The sequence below is a fragment of the Drosophila rhopaloa genome, unplaced genomic scaffold (assembly GCF_018152115.1).
Source record: "Drosophila rhopaloa isolate 14029-0021.01 unplaced genomic scaffold, ASM1815211v1 contig_167, whole genome shotgun sequence".
Taxonomy (NCBI): Eukaryota; Metazoa; Arthropoda; class Insecta; order Diptera; family Drosophilidae; genus Drosophila; species Drosophila rhopaloa.
Window position 1 is genome coordinate 466,428 of NW_025335047.1, and position 27,232 is coordinate 493,659.

The 27,232-nt window shown below is 40.7% G+C and overlaps 1 protein-coding gene across 6 annotated transcripts; it reads right to left on the bottom strand.

Annotated features, from left to right (window-relative positions):
* Nucleotides 1-242: 242 nt before the first annotated feature.
* LOC108045112 (protein tramtrack, beta isoform) lies at nucleotides 243-24,417 on the bottom strand. 6 transcript variants are annotated; one of them, XM_017124326.2, is made up of 5 exons: nucleotides 23,910-24,417; nucleotides 8,663-8,992; nucleotides 7,658-8,290; nucleotides 7,488-7,575; nucleotides 243-2,760 (listed from the first exon to the last, which is right to left on the bottom strand). In XM_017124326.2, exons 2-5 carry the CDS (start codon nucleotides 8,804-8,806, stop codon nucleotides 1,187-1,189), a joined length of 2,439 nt encoding a protein of 812 aa, XP_016979815.1. In that variant the 5' UTR covers nucleotides 8,807-8,992; nucleotides 23,910-24,417; the 3' UTR covers nucleotides 243-1,186. The 6 variants fall into 6 exon arrangements, with proteins under 6 accessions (XP_016979815.1, XP_016979817.1, XP_016979812.1 ...); XM_017124328.2 differs by lacking the exon at nucleotides 23,910-24,417 and adding an exon at nucleotides 11,282-11,471; XM_017124323.2 differs by lacking the exon at nucleotides 23,910-24,417 and adding an exon at nucleotides 11,144-11,275.
* Between the last annotated feature and the right edge of the window lie 2,815 nt (nucleotides 24,418-27,232).

Consider the following 27,232-nt stretch of genomic DNA (forward strand, 5'->3'; position numbering starts at 1 on the left):
CTTGGTTCAATTTATTGGTCCCCCCACCACTTTTTAGAGGATTTTTGAACGTATGTTTTAGTTATCCATTATTCTGCATACAATTTTATATTATCTTTCTGATCAATTGTTGGTGACTTTTAATATTTCAACGTTGGTTAATTGTCTTAAATGCGAAGTGTTATACATACCTCTAAAAGCTTGTCGTTTGGTTCATTTCATTATGCTTTTGTTAATATAAATTCAGGAACCTTTAGAGTATCTTTCAGTAAACTTCACTTTATTTAATGAAATCGCTTATGGTTTCTCCATGAACATAAGCTTAAATTCGCAACTATAATATTTAGGGATTGAGCGCAAAAGTTTAAGTCGTAGTTGTTGCGTTAAGTAACCGGTTAAAATTGTAATACTTAATACCAGATTTTGATTTCGTATAAATATCAGTTAATTTCTTCACTGGAAGTCCGTTGCGCATTTTGTTGTACGTTGGAACATGCATAGAGTAGAGTGCCTTAAGACTACGCCTAGATGCTAGTTAAGTGGTCTTAAGTTAGTAATTAAGTTTACAACATTTTGTGGGGCCGCAGAACCGCATTATCGGATTTGTTAACGGCCGCCAACTTGTTTTAAAGATTGCACAAATAGCCAATACATTTGATTCCAGCTTGTTGCCAAGGAAATGAACAAAATTATACTACGGACTCTGAGTATTAAACAAATCTATATATATAATATAGGCATAGCTATTATATACAACAAAAATAAAAAAAACAAAGTACTTCATAAAAAGGTTCAACAAAATCACAAAAAGAAATGAAAAGTAATCAAAGTTGTTGCTGTACGGATCCTTTCATGATCCAGTAGGTTGCCAGTCAAATTGTTTATAATTAAAGCCAAAAGTCATTAAAGTTCACTGAACTGTGTGCGTTGCTTAATGCGAGAAAACTTATGTCCTAGATCAAATTAAATACTATATTTGCTTAAAATAGGCTTTCTGGACGGAGCAGGTGCTAGAATTAATATTGCTTACGGATTTACATTAACTAGGTTACTGAATTTAACTAAAAAATCGTTTGGAGTCTGATGTTTTTGAGTGCCACGATTGCTTATGTTGATAAAAAGTATTCTACAGTTCAGCTCGCTTCTTATGGTAAAACGTGGCTGTGCGTTTGTAGCCCTCTAGTTACTCTAGTATCCTGCCAAGTCTTTACGTTGCGGTTTGTGCGGTGGTGGCCAGCGCCAAGGACTTGCCCTCCGCCACCGCACAGGAGGTGGGCGGAGTGGGTGAGGACGACGGCGAGATCTGTATCTCATTCTTGATGATGACATCCTGCTGCAGGCTCAGCATGGCGGCCGCAGCTGCCGCTGGATTCGAGGCCTCATAGCCGGCATCGCTGAGGTCCGCCTCCTGATCCTCATCGTGATCTTCGCTTTCCAGCTTTACATCGGGCAGCAGTAGCGAACTATCCTGGCTGTCAAAGGAGGCGTTCTGCTGCTCCAGCTGCTCTGCCAACTGTCTCTGGTAATGGGCCTGCTCCTGTTGCTGCTGATAAATCGTAGCATGCATATCTCCAGCAGCTGCGGCACTGATCAAGTACTTCAGAGGACTAAAGGCCCCTATGTCCTTGGGCGGCGTGAAGTTCTCATGCGTCATCTTCAGGTGGTTTTTCATCTTGTCTGGTCGCGAGAACTCCTTGGAGCACACGGGACACGGGAAAACTTTGCGATGCTTGCCCTCGTGATAGAGAAAAGCGTGCCGCTGGAAACTGTACTTGTTCTTAAAGGTCTTCTGCATGTTTTCTTTGGCGCATTCGGTGCAGCGATACACGCCTTCCACCACACTGGCATATCGAAAGAGATCCAATCCCCGCACGGACATCTCCGTCAGATGCTCCGCCTGGTCATCCAGTGTAGACTGGGCCTTGCGGCGTACTCTCCTTCGTTGAATGGGTCGCTTGGCGCCCTTTTTACCACTTCTAGGTGTCGGTGGGGGTGCCGTTGGTGTCTCTGGAGCGGGGGCTTCTTCCTGCGATGGTGTGGCATCCGTTTCATTACTCTGATAATCAGGTAGACCTGCATTTTCATCAGCCAGGGTAAGCATTTCGTGATCGGGTTCTTCGCTTTTATCTTGCTGTTCATTTATACACATCAGATCCATGTCATCATCCAAAAATTGGCCAGCACTTGAAGGAGATTCATGCTGTTGGTAGTAATCGGGTTTAAGCATGGAGTTGTTGGCCGCCATGTGGAGCAGCAGTTGGTGGTGAAGGTTGCCACTGCTGTTGGCCACCTGGGCCGCCTGCTGTTCGGCGGCATTGGCCAGGGATTGCAGTCCAATGCAGGCGTTGACCTCGTCCTGGTTTTTCTTCGGCATTTCCTTGGCCAGTTCATCGACATTTATGTTGGTGTTGGGAGCCACTGGCACGGTTATCCTGGTGGTTGGGGGAACTTCGGGATCCTTGGCCCCGCCACGAAGCTGTTGTTTAAGCAGGGAGTTGCTATTATTGTTTCCTGCCACCTGCTTTGTCTTGGGCTTCGATTTTGTGGGCGTTTGAGGTGTAGACGGCTTGGTGGTAGTTGTGGTGTTGATGGCGCGAATCTTCAGACCTAAAATAGTCGGCAGGTGGACTGTAGTTGAGTCCCGATTTTCGCTGATCTCCAGCAGAGAAATAGGTTCTGTGAGAGTGGTGGTGCCGCCGCCAGTTGCCGTTGCAGAGATTGTGGTCGAAGAGGAGCCAAAGAGCCGTTGAGAGAGCTCCGAAGTGGCATGAATAGGAGTCACTGCAAACAGAGATATAATGCATAAGGAACTATATTTACAATTTTATTAAATACTTATAAATATATATGTATATGTAGTTTTTTTCCAATTGATTTGATTTGAACAAATGTTTAGACAGTTTGGAGTTCTAAAAAATAGAGGCTAGTTTGTATGTTTGAATGCAAACATTACACTTTTTTATAAAAAAAAAATAGTTAATATTTTTATTATTAAAATTGAAATTTTTAAGCCAATAATTTTTATTTTAAGTTCCCAAAATTAACCAAAAAACCCACAAATATAAATATAAATAAAAACAATCAATTTTGTGTTTCAGAACTGAATTTCTATTGAGTGTTTTTTGCATTGTGTATTTTATTTTTCTTCTGTTGGTCAGTTTTAAACGATAATATATAAATGTTCTGCTTGATTAATATTGCGTGTGATTCACTATTTAGTAATTATGTTTAACGTATCATACGATATTTCGTAAAGTGTGTGTCTCGTAATTAGCTAATTTAAACGGAAACCATGTTTACCAACAATTCCAGACAATTTTCTCATTCTCACATGGAAGTTTTGCCTTGTATTACGATTCTTATTCTTCATTTTCTTTGGGCATCAAAGCATGACTCTCTATTATGTAGCTATTTTCCTCGTTCAGGTTTCGAGTTTGGACATTTTTGTTTGAAAGCGAGAAAATTGCTGAAGGTGTATAGTTGTTGAATGCAAAAATATATATAAATATATTCATATAAAAAAGTAGTTTAAAAATAAAGTAAAATATAGTACAAACAGCATACACACAAATAAATATGCATGGTGTGTTTGATTGATTGTTTAAAATTAACGCCAAAAGAGAAGATTAGATCGATTGGGTGGAAATATATATTTGCGATGGTCATTAGTCGGTGTTTGGGAGACGGCGGCTTACTGACTAAATTGCACTAGCTACCACTAAATAAAGAATTAAAAACAAAAATTATTTAATAAGTTAGCGTACGCAGCTTGTTTATTATTTGATTGCGCTTAATTTTGTTTCATTTTTTTCTGTCAGTTTTGTAATGCAGTTTTGGGTATTTGAATATTTTTATATCTCTTAGTTCTCGAATTGCAACAAATTTGAACGTTTCACATGACTTGAGGAATTACTTGTCTACTTTTCAAGAGCTTTATTTTGTTTGGAGATCGTTTCGCATTGACAACAATATTTTGCCATTTTACACTGTTTTTTTTACTACGGGCGCTGCTGCTGCTCTGTTTTTACTGTTGAATTTCAACTGCATATTGTTTATCATTTCTTTTGTTTTTCATTTTCTTTGGCGATAATTTAAGCCTCCGATATACAACATAAATCGTTTATAGATGATAAATTAGGTTTACGTTATGCTCACTAATATTAGCTTTATCATTACAACTATTGTTGCTGTTACTATTTGTAGTTACACTTTATCGACGATTCCGACGAAACATTTTAAATCTTTCGCCGGATTTCGGATGTTACGGGGGAAGTGTGTGGGTGAGCGGGTGCTGGGGGTCAAACGACCTTGGCCCAGACCCGGTTTTAACTTTTAACTAGCTTCATTTGAAGGCAACAAGGTAGATCTGCGCTCCCTCTCGCATGATTAATATTACATAGATTCTCCTCTTTTCGTTTTCTGATTTCGGCTTGCAATATTTGTATAGCATTAACATTAGCGTATCGAACATAGTGATAATGATAAATTAATTAATAGAACTACAGCTAGACATACCATTCAATGTTTTTATATATTATGTATATAATTATTAATAACATATCTGTGTGTATATATAGTTAAATTATCTAAAAGTGCAGGTTTAGTTTCGGTTTTTAGTGTAACTCTTGCCGGGATACACTTCGCATATAAGGCCGCTCTGGTGTCCAATAAAAAGGCAACCTAATGGATGGGTTTGTAAAGTTTAAGCCACAAAAATTATTTGATTTTGGGTCTTGTACTACGCGCTAATGAAGAACGATCGACACGCAGTCATCGGTCGGGGATAAATAATAATCGTAAATCTTAGGGGTAGTTGGTAGGATTAGATAAGCATTGCGTTCAGATCGGGTCTTTAAAAAGGGGTCCAAAAAATTATTGTAATTGTAACTGAAGAAGTAAATTGCACAACATAAAAACGTCTGCTGGCTCCGGAGATTTCCGTCATCCATCGAAGCCAAGTAAAAAACTAAAAACAAAATCAACAAAAAATCTACTTTAACTTCTAATGCTCCCCTTCCCAACAACAAATTAATCCCGAAGAGCGCCTGGCGCTGCAGTATGCTTCCTCTAATTGTTAGCGACTGCCTCAATCTCCACTTTTTCTTTGAGTTAGTGCTTTTTTGGGCTTAAAGTGAGGTGTCCGGAGATTACTGCGCCGCAGCTGCTGGAGCTGGCGGGGCTGTGGACGTCGTCAGCGGTCCCAGGGATCCGCTAGACGAGGACGTCGACGAGGAGGAGGAGGTGGAGAGCGCATTGCTGGTGGCGGGCAGCGACTGATTTGAGTTCTGGCCACTCAGATCCGGCGGCGGAGGCGTCGAAGCCCCAGAAACGCCCAGCGGCTGACCGGCCAAATTCGCTGCCGCCACTGTGGCCAACGCCGTCGACGGATTCTCGATCTTATGGATGATCTTCACGTGCGCCGTCATGTTGTCCTTGCGCGTGAACTCCTTGAAGCAGAAGGGACACGGGTACACCTTCACGTTGCGCTTATGAGAGGTCACATAGTGCCGGCAGAAGTTGCTGATGTGCGTGTAGACGCGGGAACAGACCTTGCAGCGGTATGTGTGCTCTCCTTCTTTGGTGCAGTAGTCCCTCACAGAGCCCTCCGCTTCGCCCTCGCCCACGTTGCTGCTCAAATTCAGCTTGGTTTTCACCGACGGCGTTCCCATTCCGGCACTAAGGTTCGGCGTGCTACCGCTCAGGCCGGCGGCCTTAAACTTAAAGCCGTCGTTGCTGTTGTAAATGTCGAGGTATTCCTGGCTGGTAAACACGGCCGGCTTGACATCGCCGTTCTGTTTGGCTAGTTTGGGCCTTTTCTGAACGCGTGGTTTGACCGACGCCATGGAGGAGGACCCGGCCGGCGATACCAGTGGCGTAGAGGCGGCGTTGACCTTACCAATGGGCGTCAACTTGGGTATGCTGACCATGCTCTTCACCTGCGCCCCTCCTGCCGCCATCCCGATAATGTTAAGCTTGAGACCGCCACCCGCCGCTGCCGCTGCAGCTGTGTCCGCTTGATGCTTCCTTTGGGCGGCGATGAGGAAGGCCTGTTGACGCGCCTGCTCGTTGATGTGGCTGCCATCCGTGTGGTCCTGCGTGGGCGAGCTGTTTTCGGTGAGCGGGTTGTACTTAAACTCAACGGGCTCATCGTATTCGTCCAGCATGAGTTGAGGTTCCATATAAGAAGTGTCCAGACCTTCGCCGTCGCTGTCGTTGCCATCTAAAAATGTTGTTTACATAAATAGGTTAATTGGGTCCATCTAGTATTCCAATACTATGTTTATTCGCCACAGCTATTTGTATGTTTTGTAAAAAATTTCAGTATAAAAAATGACTTTAAATTTATGGGATTCATTCATAAGTATGGCTTAAAGGTTTTGAAAAAAAAACTGTTTTTTTTAATACGTTTTACAAATAAACATTTTCAATTTCTCTTAAAACAGGTTTTTGACTTCCATTGAAAATTGAATTGTTTTTTTTTATAATTTCTCGTTTAAGCACAAATTTACATTTTTGTAAATCTTATATTTTGATTTATTAAAACTATTTAATTTTACAAATATCAGGCGAATAAATCTAGTATGAGAGTTATGATATAGTATTAAATATGTGTGTGCAGGATGTATGCAAGAGAAAGGCAAAACACATGACGCGAGCAAGTGAGAGAGAAAGAGTTTCAAATCGGATCGGAAAAGCTATAGGGATTTCAAGCCATTTTCAACGCGTTACGAATTCGAAAGTATTTCTGTTTGTTTAGTGACAGTTTTCAGTTGATCATTTTCCTGTTGTTTGTTGGTTAATTTTTGCATAGTTTCGAGAAGGAGATGATTGGAAATGGACAACAGCATTTCATTGTGGGTGATGGTCATGAGAGGTGGCGATTTTCTTTCAGTTTTTGGAGTTATTATCTTGCTACATTTAAATTTTTGAGGCGCGGTAAATTTGGACAATTTTGTTAGCTATATTTTTCTTGATCATTCTTATCACGTCGGCCATGAATCCCTGTGAGCTCAACCCGATTCTCAACTTCACAATAATCTCTTCGTCAGCTGGTGGATTTGCATTTCTTAGGCATCAACTGCATTAGCTGGTTGTTGGGGACACTCACCTGCCGACGGACGGAAGATGCCTTGAACGTTGCGAATTCACTTAACAATTTTCGTATAACTTTCTCACATTTTCTTTTTTTTTCACTAAGCGGAAGAGGAACCGACGCGAGTTTGTTTTCAGATTTCTACTAATTGAAATGCGTAAAATCCCTTTTAGCTTTTCCGATATTCGCAGATGAGATTGGTCGAATGTGGATATGTGACTTCAGCCTGGCACTGTATTGGATTGATTTGGTTTTCGATATATGTCTTTAGCTGGGTGCACATGAGTGTCGACTTAAGAATGAGGTTTCGATATTGGTTGATGGTGCATTTTGTCTTAGGTCTAGGCAAATGATCTTAGGACTATGTAATGGTTTGCTATGGCTATGCAGAAATATACTGGTATTGAGGACTCACCGGAAGTGCTGTTGTCCTCGTGCTGGCTTACAGTGCGGTGATCCTTGGCGTTCTTTGATCGTTTCGGTGGTAGAGAATCGCGACTTTCCTGTGGATAAGAAGATAAACGAATTGATTAGTTACATGAAAATGTTAAGGAATGAACCCAAAAAATCAGTCTTTAAACTCACATTCAGATCATCGGCGTGGCCTACATTCTGCTGATTGTCATCGGAGCCATCATCATTTCCGGAGAAGGATTCATTGCCCAATTTGCCGTTGCCCAGATCGGAGGAGTCGTTCATGAGGTTCTCGCGATCAAAGTCGTCATAGTCGTTCCCCGTGCCATTCGAACTGCCTGATAGTTTGCGGGGCCTGCCCCTCTTTCGCTTGGGCATTAGAGCCGAGCTGAGCAGCGACGGCTGCACCGGCAGGGTGGGGGTGTTTCCGGCATTGGCGGCACTAGCCAACAGTCCGCCAGCCTGCGATCGGTTCCGTTGGGGCACCAAGTACGGCTGGATGCGCTGCAGCTGGGGTGGAGTGGGCGTGTTCTCGGAAGCCGTCGCCCCCGCTCCTGCTGCGGCCGCCACCGGGGAGGGCTTGTCGTCGTTGACCTCTGTGAGGCCCTTGATGCGCAGGCTCTCGGCCACGCGCAGGAATGCGGTAAGTCGCTCCTGGTCCACTGAGACCTCGCCCCTGTACATAAAGTCCAACAGTGATTTCATGTCCGAGTAGGGTACGTCCTTTAGTATGACAATCGGATGCTTTTCCGGGTGATTTACGAACAGTGCATTGAAGTAAGGACTGCAGGCGGATAGCACCATCTGTGGGAGGGGTTAAGATTTATTAGTTTACTTAAACTTGTGGGATTGTAAACAATTAATAGGAAAGCGTTGCTTAAATGTAGATGCGGCATTTCAAAATTATATATTTATCTTATCTTATATCGTTTAAGTATCTATTATTTTATAAAGATAATCCAGCGAATAATAAAAATTTATCTTGTGAAAATGAAAATATTCAAAGTTTAGAAAAACATTAACAAGTGTAATTTATTAAAGTTTAAAATATTATTAGTGATATTATTAAAATGATTACAAGATTATTTTATTATAATTTTAATATTTGTGATAAAAAAATGTTTGAGTAAGGATAAATGAAAATAATACGGTTTATAAAACCATTAGATCACGCACCTTGTGTGCCTTTAGGTATTGACCCTCGACGGCCAGCGTCACATCTGTAAAAGTTTCTGCGTGGAGCAGCTGGTCGAAGACGGACAGCAGGTTGCTCTGATGGTTGTTCCACCGAAGGCAGAAGCGTTGAGATGCCATCTTCATTTGAAGGCCGTGGCTGCGTCACTAAGAGGTGTGCGAGTGTGTGTGTGATCGCGATTTATGTCCTCATGTAAGTGGGGCTGTCTGTGTGCCCTGGGAACATCTAAGGTCCTTTGGTTGTCCTGGGCTGGGATTCTCCTTGAAGCCTGACAGCTGTTCGGGCCGTTAAAACATATATTCCAGAGCGTGCTGCAATCGAAGGAAATCCAAAGATTAGTACATGTACAGCCTTAAGATAAAAGTTACTTTAAATAGTTACGTAGAAAACTCAGTATTAAAAATAGTGGATAATTAATTTTTCAGTTTGTTCTTTCTGGTTTAATTATCGAATACAGTATAGGTTGGCACATGACATGCATTTTCAGGGCGCATAGCTCTTATGAAGTTAAAAAAATAGTTTCTTCCACATTTTTTTACGTTTATATCACAATCATTTTATCAAACAAAATTATGTGTTTAAAAAAATGGAGAAACTAAAACCAAAACTCCATTTTAAGAAAATAAAATAATTCAAGTTATTTTATATAAATTAATTTTAAAGATTTATCATCAAAAACCTATATACACGTTTCTATGAAATTTAATAATGAGCTACAAAACTATTAAAAAAACATGACCAGTTCTCAACTAGACAAGTCCTACTGTATGTTTTCTTCAAAAAAAAGAGTCCTGGACCTCGAAACTGCGCTGCTGCCATGCTGCCGGCGTTCAATTGACTTTAATTTAAAAGTCGACCCCAAAGGGTCAGAGACGAACATATTATGCAGGCCAGTTGAGGAAAAGTAAATGAGGAAATCCAAATGGAAATTTCAAATGTGTTTCAAATGGGCAGGCAGCCAGCAACAACAACAAGGCACGCACACGCACTGCAGCAATAATGTTGTGTGTGTTTGAGAGGGAGAAAGAGAGAGAGACAGGAGAGAGAGAGTGACTGGAATGACAGCGACTGTTGCTTTGTGTGTGTGTGCGACTTGAAAACTTGCCAAAGGGTGTGGAAATAGGAGAGCAACAAATAAACAAGACTTTAAATCTTTAGAGGCCTCTACCAACTGGAAACTGAAACGCACACAGGCACACACGCACTAGCCTTGATTCCAGTAGACAATCGCTGTGGAAAGTCATGGAATATTCGTGGCACGTTTTTTTCTTGTCCCCGTTATCTCACTTTCGACGATCGTAATTCCAACAAAAAAATCCTTGTCTTGAAACCACGCTTCCTCTTGCTTCCTCCACTTGCTAAATATTTGCTGCTGCCGCTCTTATCTTATCGCCACGCCAGTTTCAGTTGCTTTGTACACTTAATTGAAAATCATTCCCATTCGCCCACGGAATTCCCATTCCCGTCTTCCTGGCACACACACAAGCATAGTCTGCACTCTTAGTTTGCTTTCTGTTTTTCCACGCTTCTATTTTGTTGTCGAAGCTTTACACTTTTCGTTTGTTTGCAATTGTTATTGTTTTTATGCACTTGTTCAAATCAATTGAGAAACCATTCAATTGAGAGAGAGCGTGAAAGGAAGAGATCAGCATACCCACACAAACACACACTGGCAATGCCAAACAGTTATTAGAAAAGCTTAGTGGCGAAAGCTTTTTTCGCCGCCCGATCGCACAAATACGTGTATTTTCATTTATGGCTGGCTTTTAAATGGAATTGTATTGTTTTTCAGCCATTAGTTTTTTTATTTTTTACCGTTTTCTGTTTTTTTTGTAAAGAGAGAGCGAGTGCAGGCAAGAGGATCACTATTTGACACGTCCTCACTTGGGAAAGACTCGCGAGAGAATGAGTAAGTCAGAGTCCTCGACGCAGAAAGCCAACTGCGCTGCCGACGTCGCTGCTCACTCACTGACACTCAAACCCCCCCTACACACACACACACACTGCCTGATAAGAGCGGATGTTTTTAGGGGTGGGCGCTTGCCTGCGGAGAGGAGATCACTTTACAGCACACACACACTCGCTCAGTTTTACACCCCCTTTAAATACATGTGTCTGAAAAGGGAGAAGGGGATACTGAGCAAGTGAGACAAGGCGGTTTCTTCGAATTATTTCGTAAGTCCTAAAAGGAGACACCCTTTTCTTTTCTCTTCTTGACACTCATTTTATAGAATTTTTAATTGATTGAAAGTTCTAAGGAACTACATACACAGAATGGAGACCATTTCACTGTTCTTTAACAACATTGTAAGTCTGTGTCTTTTTTTCGAACATACTTTCTTTTTAATCACTTTTTTAAATTATACCGGGATCTTAATTAAGTAAGTTCAAATATTTAACAGATTGAAAGTTAAACATACATAAGTGATACACACTTTGAATAATAAAAACATCAGAAGCACCTTTTTGAGACTTTTTTCCTTTAAAGTTGTGAGTAAAATGTTTTATTATTTTCTGAAACCCTTCATTAGTTTCACTGTAAACTTTTCAAATTAAATTGGATACTAATGCACTGCCCGCAATTGTTAAACAGAAATTACTTTTCGCTATTTCGCCTGATTCCTTTGCACTTTTTTTTTCATTTAAATTTAACTTGTGGAAATTTTCACAACTCGGCGCGAAAGAGAGACGGAAAGAGGGGGGCGCGCTCTCGCGTCGTCGGCAAATTCTCGTCCGTCTTGCTTGACACGAATCCGTTGAGTGAGCGAGTGAGCGACGATCCTATCCTCTGGCGATCGACGACGGAGCAACTGGGCTCCAAAAGTTCCCGACGTCGACGTCGCTGCTGCTAGCACTGCTTCTTCTTCACACTCACATACGCTCTAAAAATCCTCCTCTCTCAAAAGGAACGCTCTTGCTCACTCACACTCGAACACAAACAGGCAATAGGGCTGCGGTTTGTGTAGACTTTTCGCTTGGTCCCCAAAGTCTCCAAAAAAGAGAGAGCACCAGAGCGAGGGAGCCAGTGTGTTGCTCTCTTGCTTGCGCCTTTGACTTTTTGAATGTTTAATTTCCTTTGCACGCGATGGGCACGGGGCGCGGAGGGGTGGGGTAGCGAAACGGGGTTAAAAAGAAAAACGCGCTGGAAAAAAGCTAGGAAACCGCCAGTAACAGCAAAAACAACCTTTTGGGTGTGCAACAGTTGATGATTTGTTTCCCTCGCTTTTTCCGTCGTCGTTGTTGCCGTTGTTGTTGTAAGGGCAACTTTTTGGGTTGGGCCTCTATTGAAACTGTTTTGGGGTTGGGGTTTTCCAGGCCACCGAAATATGGGAAAACCATGTGGAAACGCGAGAGCTCAGCAACGCAGGCGTGGTGGGATATACAGTGGATACTCGAATAGATGAGATGAGCTATGGAAAAAATAAGGAGTTATAGGGTAACTTAATATTCTAAACCCAAAAACTTTAACGGATTCTACTAAGATTAGGAATGTCATTTAAAGAATTGCCAACAATTGATTACATTTTAAAAACTTAAATTACAAAGTTTTAAAACGAAATTGTTGTACATTTTGAAGCAATGGGTTATAAATCCCTAAATTTCTACCAAGGGTATTATTACTACTACTCGCTATATCCCAGTGTTATACATTGTATATACAACATAGGAAAGTTATACTGTATGCATATATTTGTGTTGGTGTGCAGGAGCGTTGTTCAACTGGTGTTTTTTTAGGCGAGGGATTACGTAAGCCTGCTGTAAATTCTACAAGTGAAGTGGCAGTTTGGCTTAAAGCGATTGGATTGGAGATCCTAAGCAGCGAGCTTTGGGCAAAGTTCCCTCGCACTTTTTATAATTTGTTCATGTGTTTTTTTATCCTACACACCTTGGCGGGCATTTTTGTTGTTGTTGTTGTTGTCTATTATTAACTGTCTGAAGGCGTAACGGCAGCAACAACAACAGAAACAGCCCTCCCCACCCCTTTTGCCCCTTGCAACGGAAACGATCGTTTCGCCTAATAGGCTCTCACACACAAGTACAGAGCTCCCCAACCCAGGTGAAAAAGCAACAAATGCACACATACACAGGCTAGACAACTACAACAACAATAAGGTAGTCACTGAATCGTAAATTCCTGTTGCTGTAGCTCTGCCGACGTCGCTGCCGCTGTTGTTGTTTGCCTTGCCCTATTGCGTGTTGTTGGTGGTGTGTTTTTATTTTTTTTCAGTCTGGTTAATTTTTTCCACTTTTGAGTGGCTTTTGTGGAGCTTTGCCTGGGATCGGAACTCTGACTCCGACTCTCGGGCTGTGGCCCGGTCTATGGATCTATGTTTCTGTCTATGGGTATAAAGCTATGGCTCTGGCTGCACCGAGAAAAATAGGATCAAGGCTTTGAGGAAGTTTCGATCCCATATAATATAATTGTATTCCAACAGTTATTCCGAAGAAAATATATTTTATTTGTATTTTTAATGATATCATAATATGATAACATGTTGAATCTTTATCCAAGTGGTTAAGAGCAAAATTTTTTAATATTTTTGGATGAAATATCAAATCATTAAGTTTCCTTGCTTATAAAATATAATAGGGTACACGAACCTGAAAAAAATTAGGTTCAAAGATCCTCATTTTACCATTCGAAAGAATTTTAATGTTTGTAAAGTACACTTTATAAAACGCGGCAAACTTTTGACTAAAATTATAATATCCTCTGCAAGGGTATAATAATAATATGTATCCAATGCAACATTTCTTCCTGTGTAGCGGTGCTGCTAGTGTGGGTAGTGGTGCTAGAGCCGTTGCCATTGTTGTTGCCGTTCTACTTAGTCGCTGATCTAATACGTATAAACCGCTCTATCTATACTCCATGACTTCCTCTCCATACTTCCCAAAAAGGGGCGGAAACGGGGGCTGCCCTCCTGCTTGAATTTTATCAGCAAAGAGTTACAACAATAGTTCCATCAGAGCGGTATGTGTTCGCGAGAGCGGAGGTTGGAAGTATAATCTGTGACCGGGCTCACAAATTAACGATGCTTCTTCTCCCACAGACCAAGATGATGATGTTGAAATTTCAGTTTCGGCTGGGAGTGAAAACGGAATTTGTACATTTGACGGATAAAGACCCGTTTGAAGAGTGGTAGACAAACAGTGGGGATGGGCAATTATAATGAATGATTTTTCCAGTGTGGGTTTTCCACAACAAGGGAGAGTTTGAGATCTCTTACCTTGTCTTATCCTATCATAAGGTTCAAGGACTTTGTTTTTGAAATATCATTTAAGAATAAATTGGTATTTACCATCTCCATTCCTTGATACGTCTTAACATTCATCTGTCTATTTCCAAAGGCAGAAAAATATAAATTCTATTAGGATATTCTATGTATTATTAATGTATTTACTATTTATTGTTCACAAAAAACTAAGTCCTTAAGATATTAACATTGAGCTTCGCATTGATTCCTTTCATTATAGAATGCGATTGTATATCTTCTACTGATCATGTTTATTTATAGGCTATTTTTTGGGCCTCAATGGTTGCCAATTGTTATCCAATATCTTTGACTTAAAGTGGGTTTCTGGCTCTAGCTGACTTGTTGGTCGTTGTTGTGGTTGAAGTCTTGTCGGTGGACACACTATATATTATATATATGTATTACTGAGTGTGCGTGACACTTGGTACATGTGGCCCACACACAATCACAATCGTCGCCCCCTCAATATATTGAAATATGTGCAAATCCAGCGAACTGAGCCATCGAGTCAACCAAAAACCACCAGAGCCTGTGATTTCTACATGCGTGTGCGCCCCCCCTCCTCCCCCTCTGATGTGCGTGAGAGCGAGGGGGATGCAAGATCGAAGGGGGCTTTTGTTTTTTTTTTGATTTCCTCTAGCGCTATTTGTGCCGTGTAAACAGCAAAAGCCACTGGTTGGCCCAGAGAGAAAAAGATATATACGTTAGTTCTCCTAACGTTGGCTAGTGTAGGTAGTAGTAGTACTACCTTCATCGGTGTGCGTGAGTATCTGTGTTGATGACTGACTAACTGAGTAACTGCTGCTAGCTGCTGGCTATGTGGCCGGATTCTGGTGTTCCGTCGACGCCAACGGCGGAACAGGTATCGCAGGTTGGCACCAAACACATGTGCCGACCGCTTGGTGTTCCCCCTGCCCCGCCTTTTTCCCTCCTGCTCCTCTGAGCGTCGCGTCTAAAAACTAAAACCTTTCAAGTCCCTCCTTCTACGCTGGAAAAAATCGAGATGGCTTGTTAGTTTATACATTATCGTTTAAAATATTATTTTAACATTTGAAATCAAATGTATTTAAAATTATAATTCATCTTGGGGGCAGTATTTCCTTGTGTATATATTCTTCTAATGCCGCCTCACCCTCTCTTCCCCAACCCTGCTCTTCCCATTTTGCGGCCTCTCCTTGGCTCACAAATTGTCGCAGCTGGAAGCTCGGCTCTTTGTACTTTGGTTACATGCATAACTCTCCTGCTCCCTTGGCCCCACTCACTACAGTCTTGGGTCTTTGGGAGCCCGCTCTTGGCGCTCTCCCCAGCGATTCTCCCCACTTCGATTTCTAGCGACGACGCTTGACTGTCATAAAGTCCCGTTGTTGTTTTTGTTTCTCCGGCTGTTTCTAGCTCTTTCTGCGCCTTTGTTCGCCAAGTGTAAAATTCCTTTGCACGTAGGCACCAAAAGAAAAAGCTTGGCTTAAAGCATAACAAAAACAGAAACGGAAAAAATGAAAACGCAAACGGAAAAAAAGGTTAGCAGCCAAGCACGTAAGCCCCCAAAGAGAAGGGGTTTTTCGAGGGGTGCCGTTGTCAATGCCACACCAACACTTACGTTGTAGGACTCTGGTTTTTGGACCAAGTCCCCCATAAGTTTCGAAATTGTCATTCAAGTGTAACCGAGGTTTTTACACACATACACAAACACCCACCCACCAATATGCTGCGGTGCATGTGTATGTAAATATGTGAATAATTTCATTCATAGAGAAATTTAATAATAGACACGCCATAGAGGAATCCCCGCGTAGCACCATGGAGATCATTCGAGATTTTCGATCACAATTAGACATAAAATGACAAACTAAGCTAGAAATAATAATTGGGCAAGTATGTTGACAATAGTTCTCCGTAAGCTATAATTCGAAACCTGAAATATCTATGCAAAATCATTTAATTTATTAAATCCGCAATTTTTTTTTTATTAAGTAATACTTATATTCAGTTTTATGTTGGATAACTAAAAAGGCCTTAGAAGTAATCATAAATTTATAGGGGTTCAAACATTTGGGAAAAGCTAAATATCGTTTTCAGGTATCTGATATAAGACTTGAATATGTTTTTATGTTTCTACTGTTTATTAAACAATGTTTTAAGCATATAAAAAAACATTGAAAAATTGTCACTTCATTATCAATTGTTTGTTTAGATATCCATTTTGTGTTATCTTTCACTAAAGTATCAATAAATCGATAGCTAAGTAAACTTATTTATTGACATTTCGAAAAGACATTTGCTTGTCGTTAAACCTGATTTCGAATGTTGATTGGGTTTTTTATTGGTTATTTGCAATTGGATTATTAAAATAAATTATTGTATATGAAGTTTAAATAAAAAATTCCTTCCTATTATTGCGGAATTAAACATTTGATTATATTATCATTATTTAATCGAAGAAGATCGTGAGATCATGAAATTAAATTTGTATGATTACGATCCCCTCAACTTCGTTAGAAATCGAGAAGCAGAAGACTTGTGTTTTTGCCCCATTGTGCGTGTAATAGCAAAAACAACAGCATGTCCCCACAGATACATAACCACATGTCTGTAACACATCCGATATACGTATGTATATCTGTACTGGTTCCAATCATAAAAGGCAAACATTTGCGGAGGAGTGAACGCCAACAAAAGCAGCAAAGAATTGCTCTGCTCTTCGGCTAGTCAACGATGAAATCAGTTAGGGGAGGTGCATGAAGAGAAGCAAGGGAGGGGTGGGGCTGTTTTTTGGGGAGGACGGGGAAAACTAGTTGCCCTCGGCTGAGTGAGCTCACACAGGCGATCGGCGGGATCTGGGCGTAGGAAAACTGCGACTTTCAATGACTGATCTGTGACCATCGTTTAAGGCACAAATTATTGTTTTCATTAGATTGTCGATATTTTGTTTTGATATAAAAAAATTGGTCTGGTGATTATTTATTTTGAGGTTGAAATTTATCAACCTAAAAAACTTCTCAAAATAAAATGAAAATTTCTTAGCATTCTTATGCGTGCTAACAAATTAAATTTTCTTGCAGCTCAATATTTGTCTCTGTACTTCATGTTTCTTTTTTAAGGCCTTTTAAATCAACTGGGGTCCCAAATACTTGACGACTTGTTTGGGCCGTTGATTACCAAATCGTTTTTCGGCTGGCATTTGTCAGGCAAAAATGCAGCCACTCATAGCTGCGCCATAGAAGGGCGTCTCCTCGACAGTCTTGCAACACTCCTCCCCCGCCTTGAAAAACCCCTCCCTTGCGCCACTGGCTGTCACCATTATTGATCTGTGCCTGGTTTTTTGTAGCTGCGACCGCTTCACGCCTCGACCCACACAAGCGGCCCCTTAGTCATTTGCCCTCGCGTTCGCAGAGCTTTTTATGGCGGTGTCCTTAATTTAGACATTCGAAATGCGTGTCACCGGCGGACGGGGAAAGTTCCGCAGCACTTGAACTGACACACTTGGTTGACTACTCGACGATCGGCCACCGCTCTCCACATGGTCACTACACAACCACCAAGAAACTCTCAAAAGTGTCAAAAATTGCAAAATATTATTCAATAAATATATTTCACTTCAGGCAGGGAGAAACGATCGCAATAATGAAACGTTTTTATTTTTAGAAAATGGTAGGATGTGCGATTAAGGTCCGATTTCGGGAAATTTTGTGGATAATTATTTTTTTGATCCGAGTGCTTTCCTGTCCATGTATGTTTGTAGTTCTCTTAACCGCATTTCGCTGATAAGACGGACGAAGGAAGTACCTCCACGATAGCAGTGTGTACATATGAATGTACTTTGCTCATTGGGACATGCCAGATAAAGGCACCAGCTCCAGAGGCACTGCTACTCATGATTCATGTCCGATTGCCCTTTTTCTAGGAGCTGCGAGAATTTCGGATTCTTACGCAGCCCGAAAAAGCTTTCATCGCTCTTCTGCGATAACAATGAAGAAGAGAGCGAATCGAAATTAGAATGCCGGCAATCTGCAAGAGCAGCGAGTCATCCAACCACATGTGTTTGCTAAGGCTCTCCAACACATTAAATACATTTTTTCTGAAAATAAAAACATGTTTCCAAAATCGAGAACTTTATGTTTTGAAAGTCACAACAGGGAAATAATTTATATTTTCGGGTTTCAGTTATTCACACTTAATAAAGGCTGAATAAATATAAATAAATTATGATTTAATTATTAATTTTATAATATTTAATTAAGTATAATATTAAAAATGCCTTTCTTTTTGGGAATTTATTTTCTTTCATGTGCTCCTCTCCCTTTTTCTTTTTAATTTATTCCCTGAAATTTGGTGGATGGGCGCGTTCTTCCTGGCGCCATTAATGGAAGCTAGAAAATTTGGTGCGGATATTTATAAACTGACCTAATTGCGGGATTCAGCCAGCGATCCTCCGACGGAACTTTTCGAAAACAGCTGCGCCCGGCCATATCCCCACGAAGTTTTATCAAACAAATGAAAGCATGTGGGAGCTATCCGAAAGAGAGGGAAGTTGGGGGTTAGAAAGAGAGGGAATCCTGGGGATCGTACGTTTTAAATCGCCTTGACTGGGCAACACGAACAAAAAAAGGAAAAGATAGTCAAAGGCCAATAATTGTGAAATACATTAATTCACGGGGAATCATCGGGGTAATACTCATTATTTATAGGATTAAATAAGGATTGAAATAAATATATATCCTAATTTTTCATTTATTTACCTTTTTTATTATTTCTTATCCCTAAACTATAAACTCAGTTTGGTATGTGCATTTTTTTTTGCTAGCCTTGACATTCCTTTTTGGTACCCAATATACCCTAGCTAGGATGTTAAATAAGGGGTATACGTATACTATTCCCAAAAAAAAACACGCAGTGTGTGCTGCTTTCTCTTCGTGCGTTTTGCGGGTCTCTGCCCCAAGACGTCGTCTCTGCCGGCGTTGCTGTCGGCGTCGCAACTGCGTGCTTATTTCACTTTTTATTTTTTCAGCCTTCTCCTTGCTCTCCTGGCAAGTGTGTGTGTGTGAGTGTGCGTTGATAGTGCTGTGTGTGTGTCATCCCCAGTGGCCTCCACCTTCTGTTCTCCCTTCCCCTTTTGGGGCCCGCCTCCTTCTGCCACCCTCCCCCGACCGCTGCACACTCAATTAAGCTTATCGCGCACTGTTCGTCCGTGTGCGTGAGTATCTGTGTGTGGCTTGTATCTGTGTGTGCTTTGTATCTGTGTGCTTTAGTATCGCTGTGTTTGTGTGGGGATACCAGAGTGCTTGCTTCTTTAGAGGTGACTTTCCTCGGCTGCGCTCCTTGGAGGCTACGAGGAAAACATCTCTGCTCACTTCTCGCTTTCTGCCTTTGCATTCGCCTGTTCCCCGTCCACCCACACACCCCTTTTTCCGCCCTCCCCCTCACAAGCGTGTTGTTGGTGTCGTGTGCAAATGGCCCCAACAGAGGCGGCCGCAATCGAAAAATCCTCTTTGAGAGGATTAAAATATACACACAGCTTTTTCTTATTGTCATGTGCTCTTTGCCTGCCTGCCAGAGGTACAGTGAGGCCAAAGCAATAATTATGGGCCATAAGGATTGTAAGGGTAGCACAACAAATAGATTACCTTATTTATTTATTAGCATCTTTTCTGTTCTCTAAAGCTTTACGATTGCCCTCAAGATTCCTTTGTTTGAATGAAGTTTTAATTGAAATGAACTTATACATTTTGTTATTTAATATCAATCATTCCGAGCTTAAAGCTATTATTTTCGACGTTGGAGTTAAGTGACACGAATTTATCTTTCTTCCTGGTTTTCCCTGATAACGTTTCCTAAAGAGGGAAATCCATGTTATGTTAGTAAGGGAGGAAAACCCAGACCTTGGCTCTTTTTATGAAGTTAACAAAATGGAAGGACAGTAAGTCATGACTTAGGGCATAGTTTTTTATCTAAATTTTAAATTTCAAAGCTGTTTTTTTATTCTAGGGAGCACCACTGTGCCTGTTTGTTGTCCCCCATCGGCAATCCACAATCCCCAATCGCCGTCCCACAAACGGACAAACGGACAATGTCCCCTGGCAAAGCTTAAGGGTAGCAGAGACGTCGGCAGCGCCGCTTTCAATTACATTTCATTTGCATTTCGTACTTGCTTATTTCTGTGTGTTTATTTCTTTTCGCCGATGTTGCCTTTTCCCGCACAAACACAACCACACAACGGTATACTATAATATCGCAGCCTTAAGTCGGATGCCTGGCCATCCGCTCTCCTTTTTGTTTTTTCGCTGTCCGTTCGTTGAAGAATGCAAAATAGGAAACGGCTGGCAGATGATGTATGTATGCATGGCCGATTGTGTGGGTGAGTGATTTTTCAGTTTTTCAGGCACCACAGGGCGTATACTTGATGCGGACATTGAGCTGCGTCGGCAGCGACGTCGACTTCTTTAATTGAATTAAAGTGCATGCGTATGTATGTTTGTAAGGCAAGCAAAAAGGCTTAAAAACGGCACGAAAAAAATATCAACTGCAGCCAGCAGGCCGATATTGTGAAATGGACATAGCCACGTGTTTAAGACCGAAAAGTCTCCAGCAATCCTTAGGCCTGCTATAATTAATTTCTCTGCAGTCAGATAGTTTATTAACTGATATTTTAATTTAAAGGGATAACAATTATATTCAGTTAAAATGTTGTCTATTTTAACGATTCAAACGAATTGTTTAACCGCTGTCTGAAAAAGATTATGAATTCCAAAAAATTTGACCAAAATTATTCCCAATATTCACACTATGACGTTGTCTATTAAAGCAAAAACAAGATACAACCTTAAAGGTAGATACATTGGACAACGGTAACTATATCCGGAGTCCAAAGGGTTAGCTCTGCCTTCTGGCTTCTGTTTTTTGCCCAGTTTTTGGCCCATTCTCTTTTCGCAAAGATTTCTGCCTGAGTTACAAAACATATTTTGGTCACTGACCTTTTCTGTTTTTTTGTATTTTTCGTTGATTCCTCATTTTTTTTTTACTTTTGAGCTGTTTTTGTTTGTGTTCCACTTTTGAATTTAGGTTTTTGCAGTAGTCGGAGTTTTTGCGCAGATTGCTAATTAAAAAAGGAGATATATGGGGTACACGCGCGACTTGTGCACTATCAGGATGGACAATCGGGGCAGCAGATACCCGAAAGCGAAATACCTGGCATTCTTCGGGGAGGTGATACGAATCAGAAAATCATTCAACCGAAATTTCATAAAACGCCATTTGCCCCAAAATATTAAAAGGAGTATCCGGTGGAGCTAAAGAAATAAGAACCACAGATGTATATATGCACGGGGAAACAGCAGACAAAAGACATTTATTTAGCCAGGCAGCTGGTACTTGCAAATGAAATAAATAAATATGAAATCATTTTAAATAACAATAATCAAGGAATGTATTGTGCGATATTGGTTTTGAGGAATCTGTGAATACAAAAAAGGGGCAGGAAATCGGCGCGAAAAAGTAGATATGTTGTGTTTGTAAAAAAAGCAAGAAACAGATGCACAAAAAAAAAATTATATATTTTGTACCTTAAAAGCTATTTATTTATCATTGAATTTTTCAATTATTATTTATTTATTTAAATATAGTTTTTATATTAATTATTCTGTCTTAAAATAATGTTATTTAATGGTCTTTAAAGAAGAAGCATTTCTGTTCGTTAAGTAATGTAAAATATTTACTCAAATTAATCATTTCAATTCAAGTATGTGCAATCCAATTTTTATTGTTTAATGGTATTTTTCTTTGTATTTCTTAGCTTATAAAATATAAATATATTTTTCTCCGTGTATTCAACAAAGAGTGAGAGAGGGATACATCATATTAGTGAGAGGGCCGTGGTGAGAGTTCTCCCTCACTCTTTCGCTCCCCTCTGATATTGCGTATACGCCGCGTGGACTTTTACTGTTTCGATTTTGTTTTGGGTTTTTACCAACAACAACAATGCAAATGCTTCGATCTTTTTGGCATTTGTTAGTCATGTTATCTTCTTTCTCTTTTTCCTCTTTATTTGCTGCTTTAACTGTTTCGATCGCCGGCTGAATAACAGTTATAATTTGAGCATAATTTCAATTGAGCGCAAGGTGTTCACAAGTGTGTGTTTGTGTGTCGGCAAACAAACAGAAAAAGCTTTTGCAGAGAGCGGGAAATATATAGTAAAGAGAGCAATAGCTGTTGCTCTTGTCGTTTCATTAACAAAACAACCGCAAAATTTATGTGTGATCAGAGACTTGGCATTCGTTTCCTTTTTGCGCCAATGCAAAATAATAATTCATGATTTTTGTTGTTGCTACCACTGTGTGAAGTGGGTTAGCGAATAAAAAAAAAGCAAAGTAACAAATAATGAACCCAAAATAAAAACAAATGCAGATTAAAGACGGAGATTAGGTTTTTGGGCTGTGATCTCAAATGGGTTTTGAATTTGCATAATTGAATTTGTTGCTTTTCGCACAGGTGCATTGGTTGAGTTGCTGCTCGGCCAGGGTAATCAAGGTTGCTCTCACTTCCCAAGGAACTTGGTCAACAAAGAACGTTGCAGCGCAATATACACATGAAATAAATATCTGCTTTAGGTGAGTTTTTAATATCCTATTTAAGGTTTAAACATTAAGATCGAAAATCATAAAAACACATCTGCTTTAACTTGTTTTTTAATTACCTTTTACCGATTTAATTATTAGAATCAAAAATCAGAAAAATAATGAATAAAGGGTCAAAATTTAATGGATTTCATCCTTCATCTAACCAATATTTAATATAGAATAATTTTAAAAATAAGCTTCATATGGCCAAGAAGTAGTGTGTTAAAATATGTAAACATAAGTGGTTTGGTTTTGTTTATTTATTTGAATGCGAATATATTGAAGAGGTCATCGAAATAATATTTGAATTAAAAAAAAATATGTAGTCTTTAACTTAAAATTAGTTTTTACAGAGAGTCTTAAACAAATAAAATATTAAATACATAGTTTTTGAAGTAAGACTATTTTTCTTAGTGCAAATATGTTGCGTACAATGGATTTCCCATTCATTCACTCACTCATTCACTTGCTCACTATTCTCTCGGTTCATTCACAAAATAGTTGGGGGATCTTATGTGTTTCAGTCACTGGAAGCCACTGGAAGCTTATGAAACTATAAGGCTGATCGAAAGGGGTGCGGCCGGCGACTGGATGTGGAAGTGGGGGATAAAAAAGGAAATGGGCGACTGCAAATGACAGAGATCACTGAAGCACGACCGACAAATAAGCGGCGGACGTACGTATGTGTATCTAGTATCTGGTATCTAGTGCGGTGGCATTACTCCCCATGTACCGTATACGGTGTACATGTGTTTGTATCTGTATCCGTACCAGTAAGGCTATATTAGTCTGATACAATCAGTACCTTTCCAATAGGCACAGCATTTGTGTGTGTTGGTGTAGATACTGAGCTTGTGTGCGGGAGATTGTTAGTGAAAAATGTATCTGCGGGACTTTATAGATTATAGTAGATCCCTACCACGACCCTAGGGCAATTTTATTGAAGCTCAGCTGACATTAAATCTTAATCTAAATGTTGTAGGCTGTCGTCGGCTTGCTCATTAAAATCCTCAATAAAATCCTTATCGAATTTCTTTGGAATAAATGTTGAAGAATATTTCTGAGTATTTCCTGGTGTGGTAAAATTAAAGTTTAAGAATTCTTTAAAACATTTATGGAAATCCTTATCTGAATCGAAAAGCTTTAATTTCCCTTCTGAGATTAATTTTTAATGAACAATAATTTTAGTACCAGTGTTATAAAAATTCTGCAATGTTAAGCTTCAATCTAACATTTAAGTGAAATCTTAGAAAATAAATTTTTAAACCTGTTGTAAAAGAGTTAAAACTTGATACTTTGACATTTCTCGAAATCAAAACCATAACAATCCCCAACCGAATTCCGAGGAAAATCTCACCACTTACCAACTCTACGAAGATTCTTGGTAATCCGTTTTGCGGTTTATTCGGCAGAAGAAGGCTTGCAACACTCGAGAGCACTTGTTGTTGTATCTGTTTCCTCTTTTGTTGTTGGTTACACGTAATTGGCAAACAAGGCGAATACGGAGCCGAAAGCAAAAGGCAAATCAAACAGGCTAAAAGGCAACACGAAAACAGCTGAGGAAACGCCGCGCACGAACCTCCAATCAGAACTGAAACGGCAGGGATGTCGACGTCGACGCAGAAGCCATTTTACCGCATCTGTTGTCCCTGAGCTCCGCTCCCGAGAAAACTTGAGAGAGACGCTGAGGAGAGCTTTAAAGGTGGATACCCGAAGCCGAGCTGAAGCCTTACCGAAAGCTTTGATCAAACGACACGAACTGAGCTGGGAATCATGGAGTATGGAATATGGGGATTGTTAGTGGTAGTGGTAGTGGGCGGTTATTTTGCTTTTTGCTCCCGTTAAAAAAACCCAAGTGGATGTGGACGGATGAGCGGATGAAATGGCAAGAAGCGAACGTTCGAATGGGGCTCCAAGTGCTTAAGAGCGCAGCGCAGTCACAGCCGGCAGAGAACTAGAGAGAGAGCAGCCCCAACTTGACATTTTGCCGCTGCGTTGGCGCTCTGGCCTAACGCTCTCTCTTTCTCATTCTTCCACTCTCCCACTGATAAGCTTGTGTTGAAATCAATTCTCCTGCGCGCTCGCTCTTTCCCACTGCTGCTCCCCCTCCCCCCTTTCCCCTATCACTGCTGCATCAGCGTATTACGAAATATGACAACAATGCAGTTTGGTCGTCCTCGTTTTCATTCTGCCGACGCAGCGGCTTCTTCCACTTCTTCTTTAGCCCCATCTTCTGCTCTTTCAGCATTAATGCTCTCTATCCACCTCCGACATCCCAAAAGAGAGATACTGTGAGAGAGAGTGGGTGGCTTCTGTTTGTTGCTTTTCTACCCGCTGCACTTGCAAATTGATTGCATTTTAATGAAGTTCTGCCGAACGCTAAAAATAGTTAACTCTCCATTCTGGTGGGCGGTACGAAGACAGGGGGCGTGGCGCGGGAATTTTCAGCTGGGCGCATTCCAAGTGCAGCAATACATCGGCGGTAACTAATTCCAAATGCCAGCTATTACAGAAAACTGGTTTGATCGAAAAAGCGTGCCGGGTATGGTCGACTCTTGATCACTCACCTCCTCCCAACCGCCCCCTTACCACCCAAGCACCACCCAACCCCCACCCTCTTTGGAGACCGATCGCGCGCGCGCTTCTAACTGAAACCGAAATGATTCGATATTTCCCCACTGCACTTACTTAAGTTGAATAATTGTTGCTGGGGTTACCCTGCACTGATCAAATATTAAGCTACGATTCCTTAAAAATTTTTGTAATAAAATTATATTGTACATTTTATTTTTATATCCTTTGATCATTAAGATATGCATGTTCCAAACATGCTTGAATGTAACTTTCCAATTTTCAAATTATTTAAATTAATTTCGGTGTGCTTGTTTTTCTTCGTGTGCCGTGGCACACGTAACCCAATGGTCAAATGCCTGGGTAACCCCCAAGCGGAGGGCGTTTCCCGATTCCAAAGGGGGCTGGCTTGGTTATTAGTGCCCATTTTAAGGATCATTAGGCATGCATGGGAAAGATCGTCAATCAAAGTGCGTATTTGGGAAACGGGAACATTTCCCTGCGCCCAAGATTATCTTTCTGGCACATATCTAGCCTAACGAGTTTTTTGACTTTGCAGCAGCTGATAGTGGGAAAGGATTGAGAGACAAGACTTCGGGCGGCAGATAAGACGCCATTACCTCCAGTTTTCTGATTATGTGTTGATAAAGATAGTGCCAAGTTAAAGCAGTTGGTCCCTAAGAAGTTTTTGTTAAAATTGATTTGCATGACCCTTAATATTTTACCCTAATCTTTCCTTGCACAAATATTATTGCTTCGCAAGCGACCTTTAAATTATTAACTAATTTCGCTAGAAACCAGGGACAATTGCGTTTATTCTCGGCATGAATCACCGCCGAAATGATTCAGCAGGGCGATCCAAATGCATCCCTCGGTTGCCTAGTACCCCCACCCCTTTTTGTTAAACCCTGGACTGTAACCAGATAATTTGCATTGCCTTGTGAAACACGGCAGGTCCAAGGGGGCTAACGAGCGTATACGAGTATCTGGTATGCAATACTCGCTTGGCTCAGCCCTCTCTCTCTAAGGGGAACTGCCCGGAGTTCTGGGGCCGCGATTCAACAGGTTTGATCCGATCTGGCCGCCTGCCAGGCCATTTACTACTTGGCTTGGATTTTTTCCCGCTATTCAAAGTGCCACACAGCTGAAATAAATTAATTGCTTAATTGTTGTTGCTGCCTTAGCGGCATTATTTGAGATGAAATTTGCTTTTAATTAAAAACTCTCCACAGCGAGGGCGATTTTGTTTGTCGCTCTTAGGCACGGAGCAAAAAACATTGTTTGAATAAAAATTTATAAATATCCTATGTTAGCTTAATTAGTGAGAACATTTAAATTCCTTAAGCCTTATGAATCGGATGTGGTTAGGGTAGTATTCGGGGTGTAGTATAGGTATACTACATTCAATTCAATTAAATAATCAATATCAAATATTCCCTTAAATTATTATTTTGAATATTTAAGCCAAAAATGGCTTATTAGTTTTTCCTAAAAATGCGGTCATTTTAAATGAGGATCGACGTAAAAAAAACAGAGCATCAACATTCGTGATTTTTCTCTGTGTATTCTCTGGGCTTTTCAACCTTCGGAGATGCCTGTGCGTGGGGGTTTTCCTCTGGCCATGTGTGCTTCTCTATAGACGTGTGTGTTTTTGTTTTATTAGACCAAAGTCGTGCACTACGTTAGCCAAAGTTGAGTGAGTGAAACGCGTTCTGCGTGGGATTCTCTAATGCGATGGTGGTGGCTGCTATTTGGGTTTTGGCCGATTCTAAAACTGGTTTTCCACTTGGCCAACTTGCCCATCAAGGAGTAGCCACGAAATAAAATCGAATGGCAGTTGAATAATACGGACAAAAACAAAAACATAAACCACACCAACAAAAGTTAAATTGCGCATAACATTTGAATAATCAAGCGCTGCCTTTCTCGCCTGTTTAGAGTGGTAGAACTTATATATATATTCTGGGACTCTGGGGATTCTCCCCAGATTCTTCATAGAAATTCCTAAGCTCGCCTGACCTAAATTCGTCGCCAGTCTTCCCAGGGAAATCTACAGAGCAAAGAAGGAAACCTTTTCTTCTGCCCACTCTTTCGGTTTTGATTTCATAATCGAAAC